The following is a 22,534-nucleotide window of genomic DNA, read 5'->3' on the forward strand; positions in this document are numbered from 1 at the left end:
GGATAGTTTCTGAAACACCTTTTAAATGCAATCACCCAAAGGTAATACTTTTCTATTTTCCTTGCATTCATTTCAGTTTACAAGTATTAATCTCCCTGTTACTGTTTTTCATTACATGGAGTAAAATATATAGCAATAAGCTTATGTTGACCAAACTACATCAATCTAAAAGGAACTATCCTACGGTTTTCATTTTTTATTCCTTTTCCATTCTTTTCTGCCCTTTCACTCCTTCCTTTTGAATAACTCAGTAACTTTAATAGAATAAGCCTGGTTTGAGGGCTGGTTTGCCTACTGGGAAATGCATGTGTGTAGAAGGGAATGTTAAAACTCTGTTTTAATTAATAATTTATATCCACGTGTTACTGACAGTGGGGGACAGTTAAAATGTGTGCACCGATGTAGTTTTAATCCTCTTTTCTTTCAAGTGAAGTTAAGGTTGTATAACTTTCCCCTGCTTATATAATGTTAAAAAAGTCTTTGTTAAAATGTGGCTTGCAGAATGTGTCCAATAGCCTTCTTTGTTTAAAGACTATATTTTCGGTCTATTTCCACTAAATTACTTCAGAACAGTTTGGAGAAATGTTTTCAGCTTGTGTGCGTGTCTGCTTCACTCCGAATCCTTCCCAAACAGCTCCTGAATCAGAGAGGAAGTGCAAAGTGACCTTTAACCCCTCAGAAGCAGGAAGATTACAGAACTCAGAAAAGGACTCCTAAAACTGACTTTTAAATGCTCTAGCTTTTAAAAGATTTCCCAGTATTAAAGACAAACTGTAAATAGTGAGTGGTGCCATTTAATATAATGGCAACAAATTAAACTTCTGAATGGCTTATTTTATTTAGCTTTAACGCCTATTTAATTACTGAAGGGAGGAACAAGTGAAATGAAGCACAAAGGGTACATATTTGAAGTGGGATACAGGTGTTTTCATCAAAGCTTAAACAATACACAAATGTACACTTAACAGTTGAGTGGACATTTGTGTAAGATGTTTTCAACATTACTGAGTGTCCTATTCCCTCTTTAGCTGGTACACTGATTTTTTTTAATGCAATTCTGAAGTTTTTAATGAGCATTATTCCTAGTTGAAGCACTTGGTCATACTACACAATGCTGTAGCACCACTTTATTAGTCAGAAGACTCGGAGATGTGCAAGAGAATTGTGGAACAACAAGTTGAACACCACATACAATTTTATTAAGATTAACATACTTTTTTCTAAAATACAGACATTAGCGGCCTGCTTTATAATTCAGCAAGTTAGATAAGGAATATGAATGTAAATAGCCAAAATCTATGCAGGCTGTTTTTCATAAGCTTTTAGTCTCCGAGATTAGATAGGGATTTATAATCAGTTAATGAGTGTTTTTGTAGTGAATGCGGTGGAAATCCAAGTAATTTATATAAGCAAAATGTTAATATAGGTACCGATTCATTACTTGTACTTGCTACACTTTGTAAAAAGGTTATGTATGTATTATACAATGTTGTACATATATAGGACACTAGTGTTACTCTGGTTAAATTATAGGCAAATGCAGCAAATGCACCTTAAACACATTTACTCAACACAATTTAATTCATATAAATATTTCAGTTATTAATGGTCTGAGCATATCGTCAATATGGCAGCTAATATATAAATAAATGTTTATAATTAAAGTTCTTCTATTTGATATGTTTTAATCACACATTAAACTTGTGTAGTTTTTTTTTTTTTTTTGGTTTTCTAGTAAAGTGTAAAATATTTAGAACATTCAATTTATGTATACAGAAGTAGCAGCAACAATGTGATTGCTTGTGTTATATGTTGTTAGTAAGTGGCTTGTATGAACTTTTCATCAAGCCTGGAATACTTTGTTACATGTTGGAGGTTAATGTTTTTAATTCTGAATTTTTCACATCATCTTTATTGTGTCTGTCCATAACAGGTTGTTCCTTTGTGAATGTAATGCTTAATAGTTTCTATAACTATTGTTCCAATAGATTCCAGCATATATTTCATTAAATATAAATTAAATAAGAACTCTACATAAAACATTGTTTTTCTGCAGGAAACCCATTTATTAACTAAATTGTTCTTAAAAGATCATTCAGTTTTAATTGGCTCTCATGTTGGTTCAAACAGAGGTATTCTTTTTCTCTGGAAAATGTCAGGTCTACCTAAAACAGTGGATTCCTATTTTGACAAGAATGGTATACTAGGATTGGTGGCAAAAGAAATTGACAAAAAATACTACTCCTTACAAGTACCTATTGGGTCCCTGGGATTGGTTCTCTAAAGAAGAAATGTTAATAGCTGGTGATTTTAACTGCATCCCATCAGAGAAAGGCACTACAAATGTTAAATCAGGTCATCTACAGTAGCAAAACATTTAAATCATAATAATACAATATGTATGAGAGATGTATCAGATTTAAAACTAGATGTTTCTTTAAAATATACTCTACTCTTTTAGATTTGGGACTCAAACCAATAATGATAAAGTACTGGTATCCAATGCATTATACTCCAAAACAGAGGAGGTACTGATAGTTTCATGTTCCTTATCTGACCACAATATTATTACATTGAAATAAATAAGCCCAAACAATTTAATTTCTTGCCAAAGATTCCTGGCATATACAACTAAAATAAAAGGCTTTAATGAATAGTTATTAAGAGATAAATTACGTTATGGAATTTAATAATAATGGTGAGGTCACTAATGCCATACTATGGAATATGGCAAAAGCTTACTTATATGGTAAAGTAAAGAATTGGTATATTTGTAAAAGAAAGGAATGGGAGAGTGTTAATGTTCTCCAAGCTGAAATTGATAAATTAAACCTTAAACCCAAATGATAAAAGTTGCAAACACACAGTTGAAAAATCTAAATTAGAAATACCTAGAAATGTAATCTCCCACCCCCCCAAGGACCAATCACAATACTGTAGGAATGTCAGGCACCCAGCATTCCTGCAGCACAGATAAAAGCTGCATTGTCCAAGGCCAAGAATACAGCTTCATTCGGACCAGACAATATCCCTGGATGTTTTCTACTTGAACTACAAAATGAACTGGCACATGTGTGTTCTGTTCAATCACAGCCTCACCTCACACTTTGTCAGTACCAAATGGCGCACTGCTACAGTCATCCCTCCCCATAAAGGGGGAGAGACTACAGACCCTGGGAATTAAGGCTCAATTAGCCTGACGGGTCTAATATGCAAGGCTATGGAGTGCATCATCACAGAACTAATTAGCAAGGATATATGGAATCTCCAAACTCTAGATCCCAAGCAGTTTGGTTTTCTGAAAGATAGATCATGCCTGCTCAATCTGGTTGACTTCTTTGAGTCAGTCACCAGAGCTGCGGATGAGGGCAAGGCAGTTCATACAACCTACCTCGATCTGGCCAAGGCCTTTGATACCATTCTCCACTCCGGAATTACTGAAACTCACCAAACTAGCCATCAACCCCTACAATCACTAGGTGGGTTGGAAATTGGCTCAGAGAACCCAGTGTCAAAGTAGCAGACTCCAAGTGAGACTGCCAACAGAGTCACGAGTGGAGTCCCACAGGGATCGGTCCTGGGTCCTCTCCTGTTTGGAATCTACTTTTCAGAAGTCCAGGCCAACACGGAGGGACTCTGGCTGACATTCGCAGACGACTGCAAGCTGGGAGCCATTATTAACTCCCCAAGTGATGCAGACATCCTACAGAAAGGCCTCACTGAGACAAATTACTGCTGTCGAAACCATGGCCTTAAGCTTAATGCCAAAAAAAAAAAAAAAAAAGGCGTTGTCCCCTTTGGGAAAAAACTCATTGATGGGAGCCCACTGAACAGTGAAGGCGTTAAGAAATCTGGGGACTAAAGTTGACAGCAGCCTCTCCTTCGACCACCACATTGCCACTGTGGTCAGAAAGCCCTTCTGTGTGGCACATCTCATTACCAAGGGTTTTGCATCCAGGAAGACAGGTCATCATCGCTCTCTCTCTCTCTACTCTTCCCTCATTAGGTCAATCATAGAGTATAATGCTCCATTTGGCAAGTACGTCACTAGACACATGCAACAGCTGTAAAGGCCACAAAAGTACCTCACGAAGAGGAACCTAGGCCTTAAACACATGTCCTACATGGACAAACTCTCTGTCTCATATCATCTATGAGGCGATCTCTGCTCGACTTACAAAGCCATGTCTGACCCAGCTCTGTTAGAAATGCTACATCTAAAGAAATCCCAATCCCTCCGCAACACACGCTCCAGAGACCTCAACCTCATTACCACAGTCAACAGAATATGCTGGAGTGACAGGTTCATAACTCAGATACTGCCTAAGCTCTGGAATCTTCTTCCCATACATGTCTAGCAGAGCACCTCACTGGCCCTCTTCAACAGAGATCTTGAGGAGTGGATGAGAAACAAAGTTCACCCCGGGGATCACTCCAGTGGCTCTACTTGATAGAGGCACTGGGAACCAACATCAGACGGCACAATGCCATGGCACTTCTATGGGCTAGACTTGCAAAGGCTCCATGGCCATTAGCTTATTACACACCTATGAACCTATCATAAGATTTCCATTAATCTAGAAAAAATTACAGGCACATTCAATAAACTCCAGGAGCCTTCATAAAATAGGTATTAGATCGAAAAACATGAATAAAATTAATTATATCAAGGAGATTGTTTATGAAGATAAGACTACTAAAGCTACGGGTCTGAAAGATATACTAATGTTTTAGCAAATGCTATGAAGAAATTAATAAAACAAAGTCAAACCTGAGTAACAGCAACTTATTGGATGTGCTTTTTTAAAAGTAAAAAAAGTTATGTTCTTATAACGTCCCATTTGTGTTGTCACTGCATTCCTCCTCAACCTGTGGGTCTGATCCAACTCAGCCGTCTTCAAAGCTGAAGAATCAGAGTGCAAGCTCCTCTCATCCTACTCAATGTCTCATACACCCCCACCCCCCCACTCCAAGTCAACTTCAGATAGAGTTTGCAGTAACCTTGTACCAACACAATCAAACAGAGTCAAAGATAGCCTTATATATACCAGAGAATATAAGATCAGGAGCTGTGGTTCCCATGAAGTCATCCAACAGGTCTCTCAGTCATGGGCAAGGGGAAGAAGAGAAAAGGTTGAGGAGGAATGCAGTGACAACACAGATGGAACGTTATGGTTATAAGGTACAGTTGTGTACACTTACCATACATGTAGATGTTAGAGTGTATTCACTTTTGCAGTCATCACATTAGAGTTATCTGCTTGCAGTAGCCCTCAGCTGGCCTGATTATCAAAGTCTTGGGTCCTGCGCCGGTTGCTGTCTCATCTTCCATGACGTCAGGTAGTCAGGGGTATAAAGCATGCAGCAGATGCCATTACATCAGTTTCTTGCCCCAGATGTCAGGTGCCCCCCCCCAATGGGAAGCAATTAAAAACATATAAACATGGTTATACCTCCAACAAAAAAGCAAATACACCAAAACGCCTTTAAGCACAGTAAAAAGGAATAGAGGTATAGCCAAAAGTCAGGGGGCTGGAGGAAGGGTAACCAGAGACCAACAGTGAATATACTCTAACATCTACATTTACGGTAAGTGTACACAACTGTGCTATGTTCTTCGTGTTTCACTGTTGCAGTCATCACATTTGGGTAGATTCCCAAAAGCTAAGGATGGGAGGAGGAATTTAGATAGTATTAGGACCAGCTATAAGGCCCTGCAAGACTGCAGTGGCAAAACCAGCTCTGGATTTAGAGAAAATTGGCCAATGGTAATGCTTGGTGAAAGTATGTACAGAACTCCAGGTAGCAGCTACTAGGCTGTCCCTGGTAGGGACACCTCTGAGAAAGGCTGTAGAGGTAGATGCAGCCCGATGCAGCCCTGGTTGAATGTGGTCTTATCCCCTTGTGGGATAGGTTTCAATGGCGCTTATAGCAGAAATGAATGCAATGGCCTATCCATTTAGAAAAGGTTTACTTTGAAATGGCCTTCCCCTCTGCCCCTGCAGCAAATGCCACCAGCAGCTGTTCAGATTTCCTGAGAGGTTTAGTCCTGTCCAAGTAAAATCTCTGTGCACATCTAAAGAGTGCAGCATCTGTTCCCCTTTTTTCTGTGGATTAGAAAAGAAGGTTGGCAAATGAATGGACTGATTAAGCCACACTGGATACTACCTTGGGCATGAAGGAGGGTTTGGTCCTGAGGGACACCCTGTCCACATGAAAGATGATGAACGGCTCCACTGCCATAAGGGCCTGTAATTCAGATACCCTTCTTGCTGAAGTGATTACTAAAAGGAAGGCTGTTTTCCAAGAAAGGAATTTCAACTCTGCATTTGCAGCTCGCTCAAAAGGGGATAGAGTAAGTTTTTCCAATACAAAGTTAAGGTCCCAAGCTGGAGTAGGGACTCTCCTGGGTGGTCTTAAGCTTTTGGCCCCTCTGAGGAACTGCTTGAGCAGTGGATGAGAGAAGAGGGGTGGGTTCTGTGTTGTAATGAGCTGAAATGGCTGAGGCATGAATTTTGGAGTAAAAGGAAAGGCCCTTGTGAAGCATCTCAGTTAAGTATTGAAGAATCTGAGAAATTGGGCACTGCTGTGCATCCCCCGAGTTTGGCTCCAGAAACAGAATCTCTTCCATTTTTCAGCATAAGATTTTCTAGTACTAGGCCTCCTTGCCTCTAGAATGACATCCAACACTCGTTTACTGAGGATGGTACTGGAGACATCAGGTAATTAGCCAGGCTCAGGGTTTGAAGCGGAGGGTGCAGAATCTGGCCCTTCTGCTGGGACAGCAGGGTAGTGGTCCGAGGCAGGTGCCATGGTGTCAGCAGTGATACTGCATAACAGAGGGTGCCAGTGTTGGCATGGCCAGTCTGGTGCAATCAGTATCGTCCTTGGTTTGTCCTGTTTGATCTTTAGTAGTACCTTAGAGAGGAGAGGCAGAGGAGGAAAGGCATAAACTGATAGATTTTTCCAGGTGAAGGACAGGGCATCCACTTTCCAAGCTTTTGGGGAGTCCTTGTGCAGAAATTGTCCAATTGGTAGTTCTGGGGGGAGGCAAACAGGTCTATCTCTGGGCTCCCTTTGTTTATCAACATGTTGAATGTCTTTGGTTCCAGTTTCCATTCGTGGTTCCATGAGACTTCTGCTTAGATAGTCTGCCAGTGTATTGAGCTTTCCTGGCAGGAATTGAGCCTGTAGGTGCAGCACTTGGTAGCTCAAGGCTGTGTTCCACAGAGCCATGGCTAGTCTGCAGAGAGGGTATCAGTGGGCTCCCCCCTGCTTGTTTATGCACCGCATAACAGTGGTGTCCGTCTTTACCATTAATTGTCCTGGAAGAACGTGATCCTTAAAGGCTGTCGGAGCATTTTGTACAGCTAACGTTTCTTTTTGACTGATATGCAGGTGTATCTGACTTTGGTTCCATTTGCCTTGAATGCACTTCCCTGTCAAGTGAGCCCCCCATACATAGTCTGATGCTTCTGTTAGGGTTTGGGCGGCAGGGGGTAGAGTGAAAGGCAGTCCCTTGTTTTGGTGGCAGGCCTCTGCCCACCAAAGGGACTCTTAACTGTAGGCAAGGTATGACAGGAATCATTGCTTCTAGATCCTGAGAATGTTGACACCATAGGCTTTTTAGATATCATTGTAGTTTCCTCATATGCAGTCTTGCATATGGAATTAGAAGAATGCAAGAGCAATGAACCCCAAGGCTTGCAGTATTTGTCTTGCTATCTGCAAGATCTTTGTGGCCATTAGTTTGAAGTAAGCTGTCAAATGAACTTGTTTTGCTGGCGTGAGGAAAGCCATCTGGGAAGTTGTGTTCAAGCTTGCTCCCAGGAATACAATTTGTTGGCAGGGTACCAAGATGTGATTTCTTTTTGTTTATGGTGTACCCCAGAGAAGTTAGCCCTTTTTGCACAAATGCCAGATGATTCAATATTATGTCCTGGCTTTCTGCCTGAATTAGACAATCGTCCAGGTATGGGTTTATTTGAATATTTTTTTGCCTGCAAAATGCAATGACTGGAGCTAGGCACTTTGTGAATACCCTGGGTGCAGTAGATAAGCCAAAGGGCACTGCAGAGAACTGATAGTGCATGAAGCCTGCTTTGAAGCGTAGGCATCTTCTGCAAGATTCCCTGACTGGGATGTGCAGGTAGGCTTCCTTTAAATCCAGTGTTGCCAACCAGGCATCCTTGCCTAGCATAGGAAGCAACTGGTGAGGAGTTAGCATCTTGAATTTTGAGATCACCAAAAGTGTTTTTTAGGATAGAGAGATCCAGGATAGGATGCCAGAAGTGGTCTTTTCTGGGCACCAGGAAACCGTACAAACCTTGTCCCCTTCCTCTTCTGGGACAGTTTGAATAGCCCTTATACTTGAGAAAAACTGCTTTTGAACCTCTGCCCACTGATTTAGGGGTAGATCTGACCAAGAGTTTGGGGATGGTAAAGTGTGGAAGTGGAATCTGTATCTTTGGGAAACTATTTAAAACCCATTTGTCCTGGGTAATGTGTTCCCTAGTTTTTTGCCTGCAGAGCAATCTTTCCCCCTAAAGGAGCAGTCAGTTGAGAAGGGCTTGGAAGTTTCAAAGTTAAGTCATTGAGACAGTTTACCATAGGGGGAGTCTTACTACTCGCTGCTTTGGAAGTGGAAGCCCCCCACTTAGTCCTGTGCGTACCTTGGGACTGAAGCTCGAGTGTTCTGCTGGTTCTGGGTTTGGACTGAAGGCCTGGAAGAGGCAGGAAAGGACCAATTCTTAGAGGGCCAATGCCTACTAAATCTTGGAGGCTGTACTTGCACGAAATCTTTAACAATTTGCATAGATTTTTTTTCCTCCATTTTTTTTTATGTACTTCTGCTTTGTTGCCAAACAGGTGGCCCTGGTTTAAGGGAGCATCCAGCAATTTAGCTTTAACATGATCTGGTAAAGATGGTTCCTTATGCCAAGCATGCCTTCTAAGTACAGACCCAGTGACAGCAGCCCTACAAGATGACTCTAGTGAATCAAAACCACATTGCAAAGAATGTTTTCCAACTTGTTCAGCAGAATGCATTAAATCCTGTAAATCCTTAATTTCAGCAGTCAGGAATCATTTTCTGTTTAAGCGATCCAATAACACGCTGCAGATATGAAACTGACAGCTTAAGGCCCTAATGGCCAAGGTTGCACAGAAGTGTATACCTTTTTAAACCATCTATCCAGCTCCCTGGAATCTCTATCAGAGGGGGTAGGATGTTTTGTAGTAGTAGCCTTAATGCCCTTGGGTCCCTGTGAAATGGTCTCAGGATCCACAGTAGTCCCTGTGAAATGGTCTCAGGATCCACAGTAGGATTTTTAAAGAGGAACTTGAGAGTCAGGAACCCTGTAATATCTATCTGGTTTTCTGGGAGCAGGAGGTAAGGGGTCGGGGCCAAGTAGACTCCGAAAAGGCATCAACCAGCACAGGGGGGATAGCTAAAGGCCCGTGTTGGGGCAAGAGTAAGAAATCCCCAAGCCTCTTTTTACAGTCAGAGTAATCCTGGTTTTCCCAGCGGAAATGCTCCCCAAGAGTAGGCAAGGTTTCACCAAAAGAGAAATCCTCTGGAGGGGAAGCAGAGGGAATAGAGTCCTCTGCATCAGATTCCTCATAGGTAGAGGAGGGTAAATCCTGGTCATCAGAAGAAACAAATTTCAGAACCCTGATCAGAAGAACCATAAGCAAAATCAGTCCTAGGTCTCAGAGGGGGAAGGTTGGCTTCCCCTGATTAAAGTAATAAGGTCTTCAGCCATTCTTATCATTTGTTTTTTAGACAGAGGATTGACCATGTGGTCTGGACGTCTGTTTTCTAGACATGGATCGAATTCTAGGCCTTGAAGAAGAATACTGCATCAGTTTAATATGCAAGTCAGTAGGCCTGAATACCCTCTCAGAAGCCTGTGTCTGCACAGCGGCTCTGGACCCATCCAAGGTACAGACATCCACAGGTTCCACAGTTGAAGCATCTTGCGGCATACCAGACTCTGAATGGGTCTCAGTAGAGGCCTGCGAATCTGAAGTAGCGGGCATCAAGTGGCTGAGAAAGCATCTCACCGAGTACCGGCGAACAGGCGACTACCTTAGGAGAAGTGCTGTCGGAAGCTTTGGACCTAGGCTGCCTGTCCCAGTCTTTATCTTTCTGTTTTTTTGGAATGTCGGTAGACGGGTGGCTTACCAAAGCCACATCTGGATAACTGAAACGAGTACCAAAATATTTAGAAGCATAAATATACAGACGATGAATAGTTAGTTGTTTAAATAAGGCACAAAACCGACAGCGAGGTACATCACAGTCGGGGCCTAGGCAAGGAATACAGTACGAATGAAAATCTTTTGAGATATTTGCTTTCCACAAGAAATACAATTATTGACTTTTACTGACATCGGTTTAGAGGAAGAAAAAGTTTCCCCAATGGGGTACTTGGCTTTAGTTGAAGACTTTGGTTCTGAAACTCGAAAAAGAAAATTTCAGGAGTCAGCTGACCGGCACTTGCGAACTGCTTCTGCTTCGGGCACCGCATGGCAAGAAAGACTGGGGTAATGACACCGGCTGCATGCCTTATATCCCTGACTACCTGATGTCATGGAAGAGACAGCAACTGACACAGGACCCAGGACTTCGATAATCAGGCCAACCGAGGGCTACTGCAAGCAGATAACCCTAATGTGATGACTGCAACAGTGATGCACGAAGAACATCACAACTTATCTGATGTCACTGTCATTCTTCCTCAACCTGTGGGACAGAGTCCCCAGCTACAATAACCCTAAGGCAGCCCTCATGTAAGGCTATTATGGAGCACTGCAGAGCCAAAAACAGCTCTGTTCCCGGTCCAGCTTGTAGTGAGTAATAAAGGTATGGGAGCTTGACCAAGTTGCAGCTGCACAAGTGTCATCAATAGACACACTAGACCTAAAAGCCTGAGAAGCTGCCATAGACCTTGTAAAATGAGCCTGGACTTTGCCTGGTAATGGCTTGTTCTTGGAAGAGTACATAAAGGAAATACAATCTCTCAACCACTTGGCAAGAGTAGTCCTAGTGACTGGCTTGCCCCTTCATTACATCAAAAAAAAGATACAAACAGGTGTTCCAACTTTCTGCAACACTTAGTTATGTCCAGGTAAATGCATAATTGTCTATAAACATCCAGAAGGTGCAAAGTATACTTCCCCTTTGTTTTAGAAGTTGGGGAAGAAAACAAGGTTGATAGATTTAGATCATCTTCCACAGCCATTTTGGATAAGAAAGATGGGTTGGTATGTAGGAAAAACCATCTCTGGGAAAGACTAAAGGGGTTTAAAGGAAAGGGCTTGTAGCTCTGAAAGCCTTCTTGCCGAGGTGATGGCTACCAGAAAAAACTGTCTTCCATGAGAGATTCAGGTCTACCTTAGCCGCAGGTTCAAAAGGAGGAAGGACTAGCTTGTAAAACCATGGTTGGATCCCCTGGAGGAGTATGGTCTTTGATCAGGGGACAAAGTAGAAAGATACTTCTCAGAAATGTTTTGCAAAGTTTAGATCAAGCCAGAGAGGATGAGTTTTCGCCAATATGAAAATTGGAAATAGCTGGCAACTGTATTTTCACAGTGGAGTAGCTGATAACATTTTGGAAGAGGAACGCCAAAAAATCCCAAACTTTCAGAATGGGAGCAGTGAAAGGATCTATCTGTTGTTGTGCCCATAGGGAAAATCTCTTCCCTTTGCTCTTGTAGATTTTCTAGTAGAGGACTTGTGAGTGGACATCAAGATTTTTTCAGACAGAGGATGAAAGCCTGGAGCGTCTAGCCTTCATAAGAATTGGAGAAACCATGCTGTTAATTTCAGCCCTTGGAGATCTGGGTGGGCGTGTCCTGATGGCTGAGATTGGATCCAGTTCCAGATCTGCTGAGTTACTGACGGACAAATTAGATGAGACCAAAGAAAGGTGAACCAGATAACTTTGCTCTTCAACATGTATGCTTTCTGCAGAAATTTGGGAATTAAAGGAACTGGAGGGAAAGTGTAAAGCAGACTGAAGGGCCAAGCATGAGCCACAGCTTCCCTTGGTGACTAACCCTATGGAGGGATCAGGGCAAAGAAACTGCTACATTTGTTGAAGGGGGATACAAGGATTGCAGCAGGGTTGACCCCATTTGTGGGGAAATCATGTCTGCCACTGACTGATTCCGGGACCACTCATGACACATCAGAACACTGATGAGCCTGTCTGCCATGATTCTGAACTCCCCTGGAATGTGCATTGTTTTAAGAAAGCAGTTGCTAGAGATTGCCTAATGCCACACCCTCATCGCTTCAACACAACAGGTAAGATCTGGTTCCCCCGTTTGTTGAGGTACCAGACCACCAACATTGACTGTACTGCAATTGTTCCCAGAGAAAGGTGTATAGAGCTTGCAATGCTAGAAGGACCGCTCTTCATCTCCAGGACTCTGAAATGCAATTTGGTCTCTTGGGGAGTCCACATGTCTTGGACCATCCAACCCAGAAGCCCCCTCCCCCACCCAGAGGTGTCCATGGTCAGCATGGCTTTGGGAGGGGGAAAAACAAATGGTCATCCTTGCATGACTTCTGGGGAATGAAAACACCGTGTCCCTGCATACTCATGAAAGTTTGACTGGAAAGTTTAAGGGGTGCCTGTGTAATGACCACTGAACTGCTAAAGTCCATTGCAATACTCATGTGTAGACAGGCTGTGGGTAACAAAGTTATCATGGCTTCCATGGAACCCAAAGCCCTCAGTACTAAATTCACTGTGGGGGCACAGCTGGCTAAAATCTGTTTGATATGAGATTGCAAAGTTGTGATCCTGTCCAGAGTGAGGTAGGCCCTTGCTGAGATGGTGTCCAGACATGCTCCGATAAAGTCTATGATTTGAACTGGCTGGAACTGGGCTTTCTGAACACTGATCATTATGCCTAGAGAGGGAGCCAGCTGTAACAAATAATCTCTGGCTTGGACAAGTAGATGCCAGTTTGGTGCAGTTAGGAACCAGTCATCCAGACATGGAAACACATGGAATCACTGTGACAACCGCTATTGGGGAGCACCCTGGGAGCTGTGGAGAGACAGAATGGAAGCGATCTGAATTGGTAGTGGCTGGCTCCCAGCCTAGAATGAAGGTACTGTCTGGAGTGCTCCTATCCATTTTGATGTGGTAGTATGCATCCTTCAGGTCTACAGAACACAGTGGAGTAACCATAACCATCCTGAATTTTGAATTCTTTACAGACTTGTTCAGGGACGTCAAGTCTAGGATCATCCATAGGTCCCCTGTCTTTTTTGGTACTAAAGAATCTTGAGCAAATGCCCGATCCTATCTAGTCGGAAGGTACCTCCTGGATGAATCTTTTTGTAGCAGCTTTGCTATTTCTTCAGCTGCCTTCTCCCTCTGATTGGGACTTCAGGAAGTGACTTTGGTTTGAGGTTTTCTAAAAAAGGAATAAAGTATCCACTGGATACAATCCTTAGCACCCACTGATCATTCCTGATGGCTGCCCAGGCTTTTGGATGCAAGGAGAAGTGCCCTCTGACTGATTCGGGAGGAGGGCATTTGGGCCACCCTTCAGGAGAGCTGGAGGGGTCTGTCTGAGATGCAGTCTTTTAGACCCTGTGTTCTGCAGAGCCCCTCTGCCATGGGGGCAATGTCTTTCATTTTTCATTACTCTCTCTCTCTGGGGGAAAAGTCTGAGATTTCTGAAAAGGACCTTGAGATTTCTTGAACCACAATTCCCCCACCCCCACATTGGTCCCTGGAGAAGGAACTTTGTGGGGTAGAAAAATGAATCCCTATTGCAAACAAGGTTCTTCCATCTTTCTTGCTCCAGGAGAGTGCGTCTTACTGCTTGGGCCGAACAAAGACAATCCCATTGAAGGAAGCATTGACGAATGACACCTTGAAAGCTTCTGTGAAGTCACACAGGTGACTATGGGCATGGCGGCTGATGGCAATACCTGAACTGGTCACTAAGTGCCCTCTGCAGCATGGGAAATCAACCTCATAGATGCATTAGATATGGAAAGTAGTGTGGCCATTCTGGAAGAAAAGAGCTTCTGATCCTTGGCATATGTGGACTCTGGTGTAGACTGAGCTCTTTGACAAGGTATGTCTGCAGTCTAGTAAAATGGGATATGTAGTTTAACACTTGTAAGGCGAAAGTGGATGAAGTGTTAACTCTTACAAATCTGTCCACAGCCCTAGACTCCCTCTTAGGGGGATGGACAGAGGAGCTTTCCTGGGCTAGCTCCTTGTTAGTGGCTGCCACAACCACATGGCATCTACTGGGGATCCCTTTAGTCCAGTGTGGTTTGTCAGTAATTGAGTTAAGAATCTTGTTGTCCCTCTTCAGGATAGGCTCTACAGTGTCAAGCTCCTTCTAAGCCCTGGTAGATACTAGTTCAATCAGTGTATCTGTGTGCATGTGTGTGTGGGGGGGACAACCAGGATGTAGATTAGCTGGACCCAAAAGCCTCCAACAGCACCATTTCCTCTGGGGTTGGGTTTTGGTCAGACCAACCACCACTTTGGCGAAGTATCTCCAGGATGTCCAAAAAGGAGACATCCTCAGATGGAGATTTTGGCACCCCTCCCCTTCCTCAAAATCAGTGTCAATAGTGAGGGATTCCTGGTGGGAATCCATGCGCTTCCTTTTACACACAGTTTCTTCTGAGGGACTTCCTTGGTGGGATGCTCCGGGAGGTGTTAGAAGAAAATGGGGGTTCCACTGAAGGGATGGACTGGAGACTCTCCAGGGTCAGCTGTCCCAGTGGAAGAGGCTTCAGACACCGGATCGGTGGGGAGTGGTGCCGAGGAAGGAAGAACAAGGCTCTCCTGGGATACAAGACCCTCTCCACCACTTCAAACGCAGAAAGGCTCGGAGTACCACAGAGATTCATCCTTCTGGAGCCAAAGCTAATGGAATGGACGCCCCCTGTGCACCTACTGCCCTCTGATCAGAAGGGGGAGTTGAACTGAGCTATCAAAAGCAGGTGCTCCAAGGGGAAGCAAAGTTTCTGAAAACTTTGGAGTCAATGTAAACTCCATGGACTCTACTGCACGGCTCCAACTCTATGACACAGTAAGGCGGTTAGGGCCAAGTGAGTCGGGGAGGCCATCTGAAACGAAGAGACCACTATTGGCCCAGATGTCTTATCTCTCAGAACCAAAGCATCAGCGGACCTCTGATATAATGGAAGATGACCGATCCGGGGAGCGCTTCCTGGCTTCCCAGGTTTCCTTGCATTTCCTGGGGGGATGAGCCCCTGAGGTGAAAGGGACAGCAGGAGAGGATATAGAGGGAAGCAAGCCCTTAAGGATAAGCTTGTTCCGCCAATCTGCCAGGGCACATAGATGGAAGGCAGAACAAATGGGGCAGAACTGTCCCAAGTGTGAAGGCCCTAGACAGTAAACGCACTCCCTGTGGGCATCAGGCAATGGGATCTTGTGCCCACAAGTGCATTTATCTTAAACCTAAAAGGTTTGTCCAACTTAAGATCAAGCTTGGACTCCATAGGGAAAGGTTGAGAGAATGGAAACTTTTTTTTGATGGAAAGAGTACAGGAAAGATGGGAAAGCCAATTTGGACATAAAAAAACGGTCAACAAATAGCAGGAAGAATGGAGAAAGCAACTAAAAGCAATACTGGTAGGACAGAATGTCACAAACAAGCTAAAAGGTAGAAATCAGACTCTGTTACAAAGAAAAACTTTCCTAAACTGGAGGAGCTCCGACAACACCAAGTGGCTTGAAGACCCACAATTTGAGAAGGAATGACAGTGACATCAGATCATACATAAGCTATCAAAAGAACAGAAAAGCAAGACTGATAAAAAAAAAAAAGTCTTTCACCATTAAGGAATTAAGACCAAATTATAAATCTTAAAATTAATAAAAGTTTTAAGGCCATTTGTCCTATATGGACAGAAACTCCAACTATTCTGTGCCTCATATTGCCTACTTAGAGGCGATATCTGCTTGACTTACAAAGCCATGTTTGACCCAGCTCCGTTAGAAATGCTACATTAAAAGAAATCCCAATATCTCTGCACCACATGCTCCAGAGACCTCAACCTCATTACTGCAATTAACAAAACATGCTAGAGGGACAGGCTCACAACCCAGAGACTGCCCATGCTATGGAAAAAACTTCCCATACATGTCAAGCAGAGCACCTCACTGGCCTTCAATAGAAATCTTGATGAGTGGATACTTCAACATATGAAACTGGTAGTTTAAGGCCCTAATGGCCAAAGTTTCAGAAGTGTATACCTTCTTAACCCATCTATCCAGTGCCCTGGAGTCTATCAGAGGGAGTAGGATTTTTGGTAGTAGCAGCTTTAATGCCCTTGGGTCCCTGTGAAACTGTCTCCAGATCCGCAACAGGATTTTTAAAAAGGAACTTGAGAGAGTCAGGGACCCTGTAATATCTATCAGGTTTTCTGGGAGCAGGAAGCAAGAGTCAGGGGCCAAGCTAGATTCCAAAAAAGCATCAACAATGTCTAGTACAGGAGGTATGGCTAAAGGCCTGTGCTGGGGCAGGAGTAAGAAATCCCTAAGCCTCTTTTTAGAATCAGAGAAATCCTGACTTTCCCCAACGGAATTGCTCCCAGAGTGTATGCAAGGTTTTACCAAAAGAGAAATCCTCTGGGGGGGGGGGCAGAGGGAATGGAGTCTTTAGCATCAGAATCCTCATAGGTAGGTAAGGGTAAATCTTGGTCAGAGGAAACAGAAAATTCAGAATCCTGGTCAGAAGTATCATAAGCAAACTCAGTCCTAGGTCTCAGAGGGGAAAGGCTGGCTTTGCCTGATTAAAGTAATAAGGTCTTCAGCCATTCTTATTTGCTTCTTAGGCATAGAGGCCTGACCATGCAGTCTGGGCGTCAGTTTTCTAGGTATAGTTAGAGTTTTAGTCCTTAAAGAAGATGGCATCGGTTTAATGCGCAAGTCAGTAGGCCTGAATACACACTCAGAAATCGGTGCCTGCACAGTGGCTCCGGACCCATCCAAGGTACAGACATCCGCAGGTTCAACAGTTGAACATCTTGCAGCATACTCCGAATGCGTCTCAGTAGAGGCCTGCGAATCTGAAGTAGCGGGTATCAGGGGCTGCGAAAGCGCCTCACTGAGTACCGGCGAACTGGCTTAGAAGTGTCGTCAGCAGCTTTGGACCTAGGCGGCCTGTCTTTATCTTAGCGTTTTTTCAGAATATCGGTAGTCGGATGGCTTACCGAAGACATATCAGGATAACTGAAACTAGCACCAAAATATTTAGTAGTGTAAATATACCGATAGTTTGTGGTTTAAATAAGGCACAAAACCGACAGCGAGGTAAGTCATGCTCAGGGCCTAGGCAAGGAATACAGTACGAATGAAAATCTTTGAGGTATTTGCTTTCCACAAGTAATGCACTTATTTACTTTTAATGACATCGGTTAAGAGCAAGAAAAAGTTTCCCCAATGTGGTACTTGGCATTTAGTTGAAGACTTTGGTTCTGTAACTGAAACAAAATTTCAGGAGTCGGCCGATTGGCACTTGCGAACCGCTTCTGCTTCATGCACCGCACGGCAAGAAAGACTGATGTAATGGTGTCAGCTGCATGCTTTATACCCCTGACTACCTGATGTCATGGAAGATGAGACAGCAAGCGACGCAGGACCCAAGACTTTGATAATCTGGCCGACTGAGGGCTACTGCAAGCAGATAACTCAAATGTGATGACTGCAACAGTGAAACACGAAGAACATCAACAATTCAAATTTGCAAGAAACCACTTGATCCTCCAAGAGCGAAGGTGGGGGAAGGAGGGTAGGACGCATGAATGAAGGTGAGATGGACAACAAACATGGAACATTATGGTGAGTACATAACTTCTTAATGTTATGTTGTCCTATCCCGCCTTCATTCATTGCTGGTTGGGATAGCGTCCCTAGCACCTTCTTTCTTGGGTGGCTCAAGGGAAAAATACTCTTCAGAACAGTGGACCCAAAAGAGGCCCTGTTCCTGGAGGTCAAATCGACTTTGTAATGAGTGATAAAGGTATGAGGCTTTATCCATGTTGCTGCTGCACAATTTGAATCCATGAGTACCCCTACCTGAAGGACCAGTGAGGTTACTATAGATCTTGTGGAGTGACCTTTCACTTTCCATGGAAGTTCTCTATTCTGAGATCTGTATGTGAAAGTTATACAGTCAGTAAGCCACTTGGAAAGCATGACCTTCGATATGGGGGCACCCTTCTTATCCGAAAAGGATACAAACAGCTGGTCTGATTTCCTGAACTGTTTTGTTCTGTTGAGACAAAAACATAGCTGTGTACGTCTAACTGGAGCAATTTGTACTTTGACTAGATGCCAAAGTTAGGGAAAGAGACAGGTAAGTCAATGGATTGATTTAAATTAGCTTCTGAACATACTTTCGGGAGAAATGAATGGTTAGTTTGCAGGAAAACTATCTTTGTGAACAGTCACGTAAGGGGGACGTATTGATGCTTGAAGTTCTGATACTAGTCTAGCAGACGTGATGGCTACCAAGAAGGTGGTCTTCCATGTTAAAAACTTCAGTTCACAAGTTGATGCTGGTTCAAAGGGGTAAAGGATCAAGGTGGATAAAACAAAGTTTAGGTCCCATGAAGCTAGTGGTTCTTTTACTGGAGGTCTTAGTAAATGGTACCTTTCAAGAAGACTCTGCAAAGCGTGTGGGACAAGATTTTAGTCCCGTTTCACTAATGTGATAGTTTGATATAGAAGCTCATTGAATAGTAGCTGCAGCTGCACCTTCATCAAAAAGCTTAACCAGAAAGTCTAATACAGCTGTTATAGGGGCAATAAAACTATCAATATGGTTGCTGAAAGCCCAACAGGAAAATCTTTTCCATTTGCTAGAAAATAGTTTTCTGGCTGAAGACTTGAGACGAGATCAAAATATGTTTCACTGCAGGGGAAATATCTGGAAGCTTGGCCATGTGTGGAACTGGAACAGCCAAGCTGTCAATTTGAGGGTTTGAGCTGATGGATGGAGCACCCCTGACAGAGTAGTCAGGAGGTCTGGAACTGGATCCAGAAGCCAAGACTCCTAGAGATGGGGCCATAGGGAGGGGAACCAAATCTGATGAGGCCAGTATGGAGAGATGAGCATCAGACTGTTTCTGAACGTGCTGGCTTTCTGAAGGACTTTGGGGATCAAGGGAAATGAGGGAAAGGCATAGAGAAGATCTGGGGGCCAATCGTGTACAAGTGCATCCCTTGATGACTCCCCTGGAGGGGGGGGGGGGACAGGGCAAGGTAGCTGTTGAATTTAGCATTCATGGACGTGGCAAAGAGGTTGCAGCGAGGCTGGCCCCACTTGTGGAAAATCTCCTTTGCAACTTCCTGTTTTAGGGACTACTCATGAGACATCAGAATAGCTCTGCTGAGTTTGTCCACTGTCGCACTGGATTTCCTCGGGATGTGTGTTGCTGACAGAAAACGTTGGGAATAGACTGCCCATTGCCACACACTCTGGGCCTCTTGACTTAGGGAGTAGGATTTGGTTCCTCCTTGTTTATGTACCACACCGACATGTTGGTCTGAACTGCAACTGTTCCTAGTGGGAGGGAGTCCTGGAATCCTTGCAACGCCAAAAGCACCACTCTCATCGCTAGGACGTTGATATGCAAGTGGTTCTCGATTTCCTGCCAAACACCTTGGCCAGTCTTCCCTAGATAATGACCCCCACCCTATCTGGGAAGCGTCCGTGGTCACTGTGGCTACTGGTTATGGAAAGATGAATGGTTGGCCAAAGCTACCAGTGCAGTTCTTTTTTGCAGGATTCTGTTATAATTCTCAGTCATGGGCAGCTTCTGTATGGACCACTGGGTGAAAAGTAGAGCCAGTGAAGAATCCTCATGTGCATATGAGCTAAAGGTATCAAAGTTATTGCTGCCGCCATGGTGCCCAAACTCTCAAAACAACCTTTGCTTGTACTCTTTTCTTGGTTAAGAGGTTTCTGACTTGATGACGTAAGGTTAGAATCCTTTTTGGAGGAAGTTTGGCCAACATTTGTCTTGTATCCGATCTATAAATACGATATGCTGTGATGGCAACAAGGCAGATTTTTCGAAGTTTCAGTATGCCTAGCTGAGAAAAAAATGAATGGTGGTGTCTCTCACTCTTGTTAGTAGATGCTTGGTGGTGGCGGTTAGGAGGCCAGTCTTGCGTACGGAAAAAACAGAAATCCTAGACATCCTCAAGTGAGCTGTAACTACTGCCATGCATTTGATGATCTCAGAGGGCTGTAGTGAGACCTAAGGGCAGAGCTCGAAACTGGTAATGACTGGCCAAACCGAAAATGCAAAATGTCTCCTGGATCGCCTGTCCATCTTTATGTGGTAGTATGTATCTTGGAGATGCATAGAGCACATCCAATAGTCTTTCACCAGGAAGGGGAGTATCGACTGCAATGTCACTATCTAGAACTTTGACTTCTTGACGGACTTTAGTCTGATGAGATCCAGAATGGGCCTCCAGTCCACTGTCTTTTTGGGACCAAAAAAGAATCTTGAGTAAGTCACGGATACAATTTGGTCTGTGGGGACATTTTGAATAACTCTTCTTCTAGCAACTTTTGTACCTCTAGAGTTGCATGATCCCTTCTGACTGGGTGGAACACCAATGGGGAGAGGAACAAGTATGTAGCAACCTTTGGATACGATCGTTTGTACCCATTTGTCTTATTTCTAGCCAGACCTTTGGGTACAACAACAAGCGACCCCCAGCTGCCTCCAGAGATTAACAAGGCCTCCTCTCAGGAGCACTGATTACCAAGGAAGGAAGGAATCCCTGTCACCCTGGTTTTGCGGACCTCCTTTGCCACGTGGTTGGCGTTTTCCATTGTTACTTCCCCCTCTCTCTCTGGGGGGGGGGAGAATCACCACGTGCATCTGGGAAAGCTCTGGGACTTACAAAACCTCAAAAAAATAAGTTATGTACTCACCATAACATTCCATCTGAGTAGTTATATACTTCATTTTTATGCAACCTGTGGGTATACTAATCCGTATCAGATCCGAGCCGGCAACTTTTTTCTAGCATCTGCTCCAAGCTCTGAGCTCCTCCCCTTACCCATAATGCCCTACCGTCTCCTATCTTCCCTCAGATCGAGTTTGCTGCAACTAACAATACAACTCAACCCAATAACCAACCTGAAAACAGGATAAAGGTCCGGGGGATGGAGGGAGGGAATGTTGCAGAAAAATGAAGTAGGACTACTCAGATGGAACGTTATGCTGAGTACATAACTTCTTTATCTGAAGTAGTTAACTTATCTACAACCTGTGGGACAGAGTCCCCAGCTACTCCGATCCTGGGAGGCCCTTATGGAAGAATAATTCCTAAGCACCGCAGAGCCAAAGGATGCTCTACCCCTCGAAATCAGATCCAGTTTGTAATGGGAAATGAAGGTATGTGAATTGGCCCATGTCACTGCTGCACAAATATCGTCCAAAGGTACTCTGGACCAAAAAGCAGCAGCAGTCGCCATGGACCTGGTAGAGTGAGCCTTAACTATACCAGGAAGAGATAAACCTTTTGCTTTGTAAGCATGTGAAATGCAAAGTGTGATCCATCTGGCTAAAGAAACTTTAGAAATAGATTTACCCATAAATGCTTTGGAAAAGGAAGCAGACAATTGGTTAGTCTTGCAAAAAGACTTCGTTCTATGAAGATAAAAACAAAGTAGTCTATGAACATCCAACAAATGGGAGTTTGTATGCACCTTTATTTTGAAAATTGGGAAAGAAAACGGGCAGATTAATGGACTATGTTTGCTTCAGATGCCACTTTAGATAAAAAGGAAGGGTTAGTACAGAGGGAAACCCTATCCTTATGGAAGACCAAATACGGAGGCACAGCAGACAGAGCTTGAAGCTCAGAAACTCTCCTAGCCAATGTGATGGCGACTAGGAAAGCTGTCTTCCAGGACAAGAATTTTAAGTCCACCGAAACTGCAGGTTCAAAAGGAGGGGCTACCAATGCCTGTAAAACAAAAGTAAGGTCCCAAGGAGGTTCAGAATCCTTGACAGGGGGCCGTAGCAGAAACGTACCTTTAAGAAAAGCCTTACACAGCCTAGAGGAGGCTAAGGCCATGTCGTCTTCACCAACGTGAAAACTGGAAATGGCTGCCAATTGTACTTTCACTGTGGAGGAACTAGCTCCTTGCTGAAAGATACCAGACAGGAAGTCCAACACCGTTGGAACAGGAGCTGTAAAGGGATCTATTTCTTTCTGTGAAGCCAAAATGGAAAAGCGCTTCCATTTACTGCAATATAGTTTCCTAGTGGAGTCTTTGACGGAACTGGAGCAACCAAGCTGTTAGCTTGAGGCTGCCCAGATCAGGCGGACATGTCCCTGATGGATGGGAAATTAGATCCGGGCAGGGATCCAGAACCCACGGGGGAGCTAATAGTTGAGACCAAAGGAATGGGAACCAAACCTGACGAGGCCAATGAGGATCACTTTGCACCGTAGTCTGCAAGCTTTCTGAAGAAACTTCG

General features: G+C 43.8%; 1 protein-coding gene across 1 annotated transcript in view; it reads right to left on the bottom strand.

Annotated features, from left to right (window-relative positions):
• Positions 1 to 22,534, bottom strand: part of CDC7 (cell division cycle 7) — a gene marked incomplete at its 5' end in the record, with an annotated part of 543,172 nt that overhangs the window by 230,453 nt on the left and 290,185 nt on the right. Inside the window, 2 exon segments of the mRNA XM_044086817.1 lie at positions 12,571 to 12,608; positions 18,330 to 18,343. Of these exon segments, the coding sequence (XP_043942752.1) occupies positions 12,571 to 12,608; positions 18,330 to 18,343 (52 nt within the window).

Source organism: Protopterus annectens, chromosome 10.part0 (assembly GCF_019279795.1).
Source record: "Protopterus annectens isolate FY-2018-M chromosome 10.part0, PAN1.0, whole genome shotgun sequence".
NCBI lineage: Eukaryota > Metazoa > Chordata > Ceratodontiformes > Protopteridae > Protopterus > Protopterus annectens.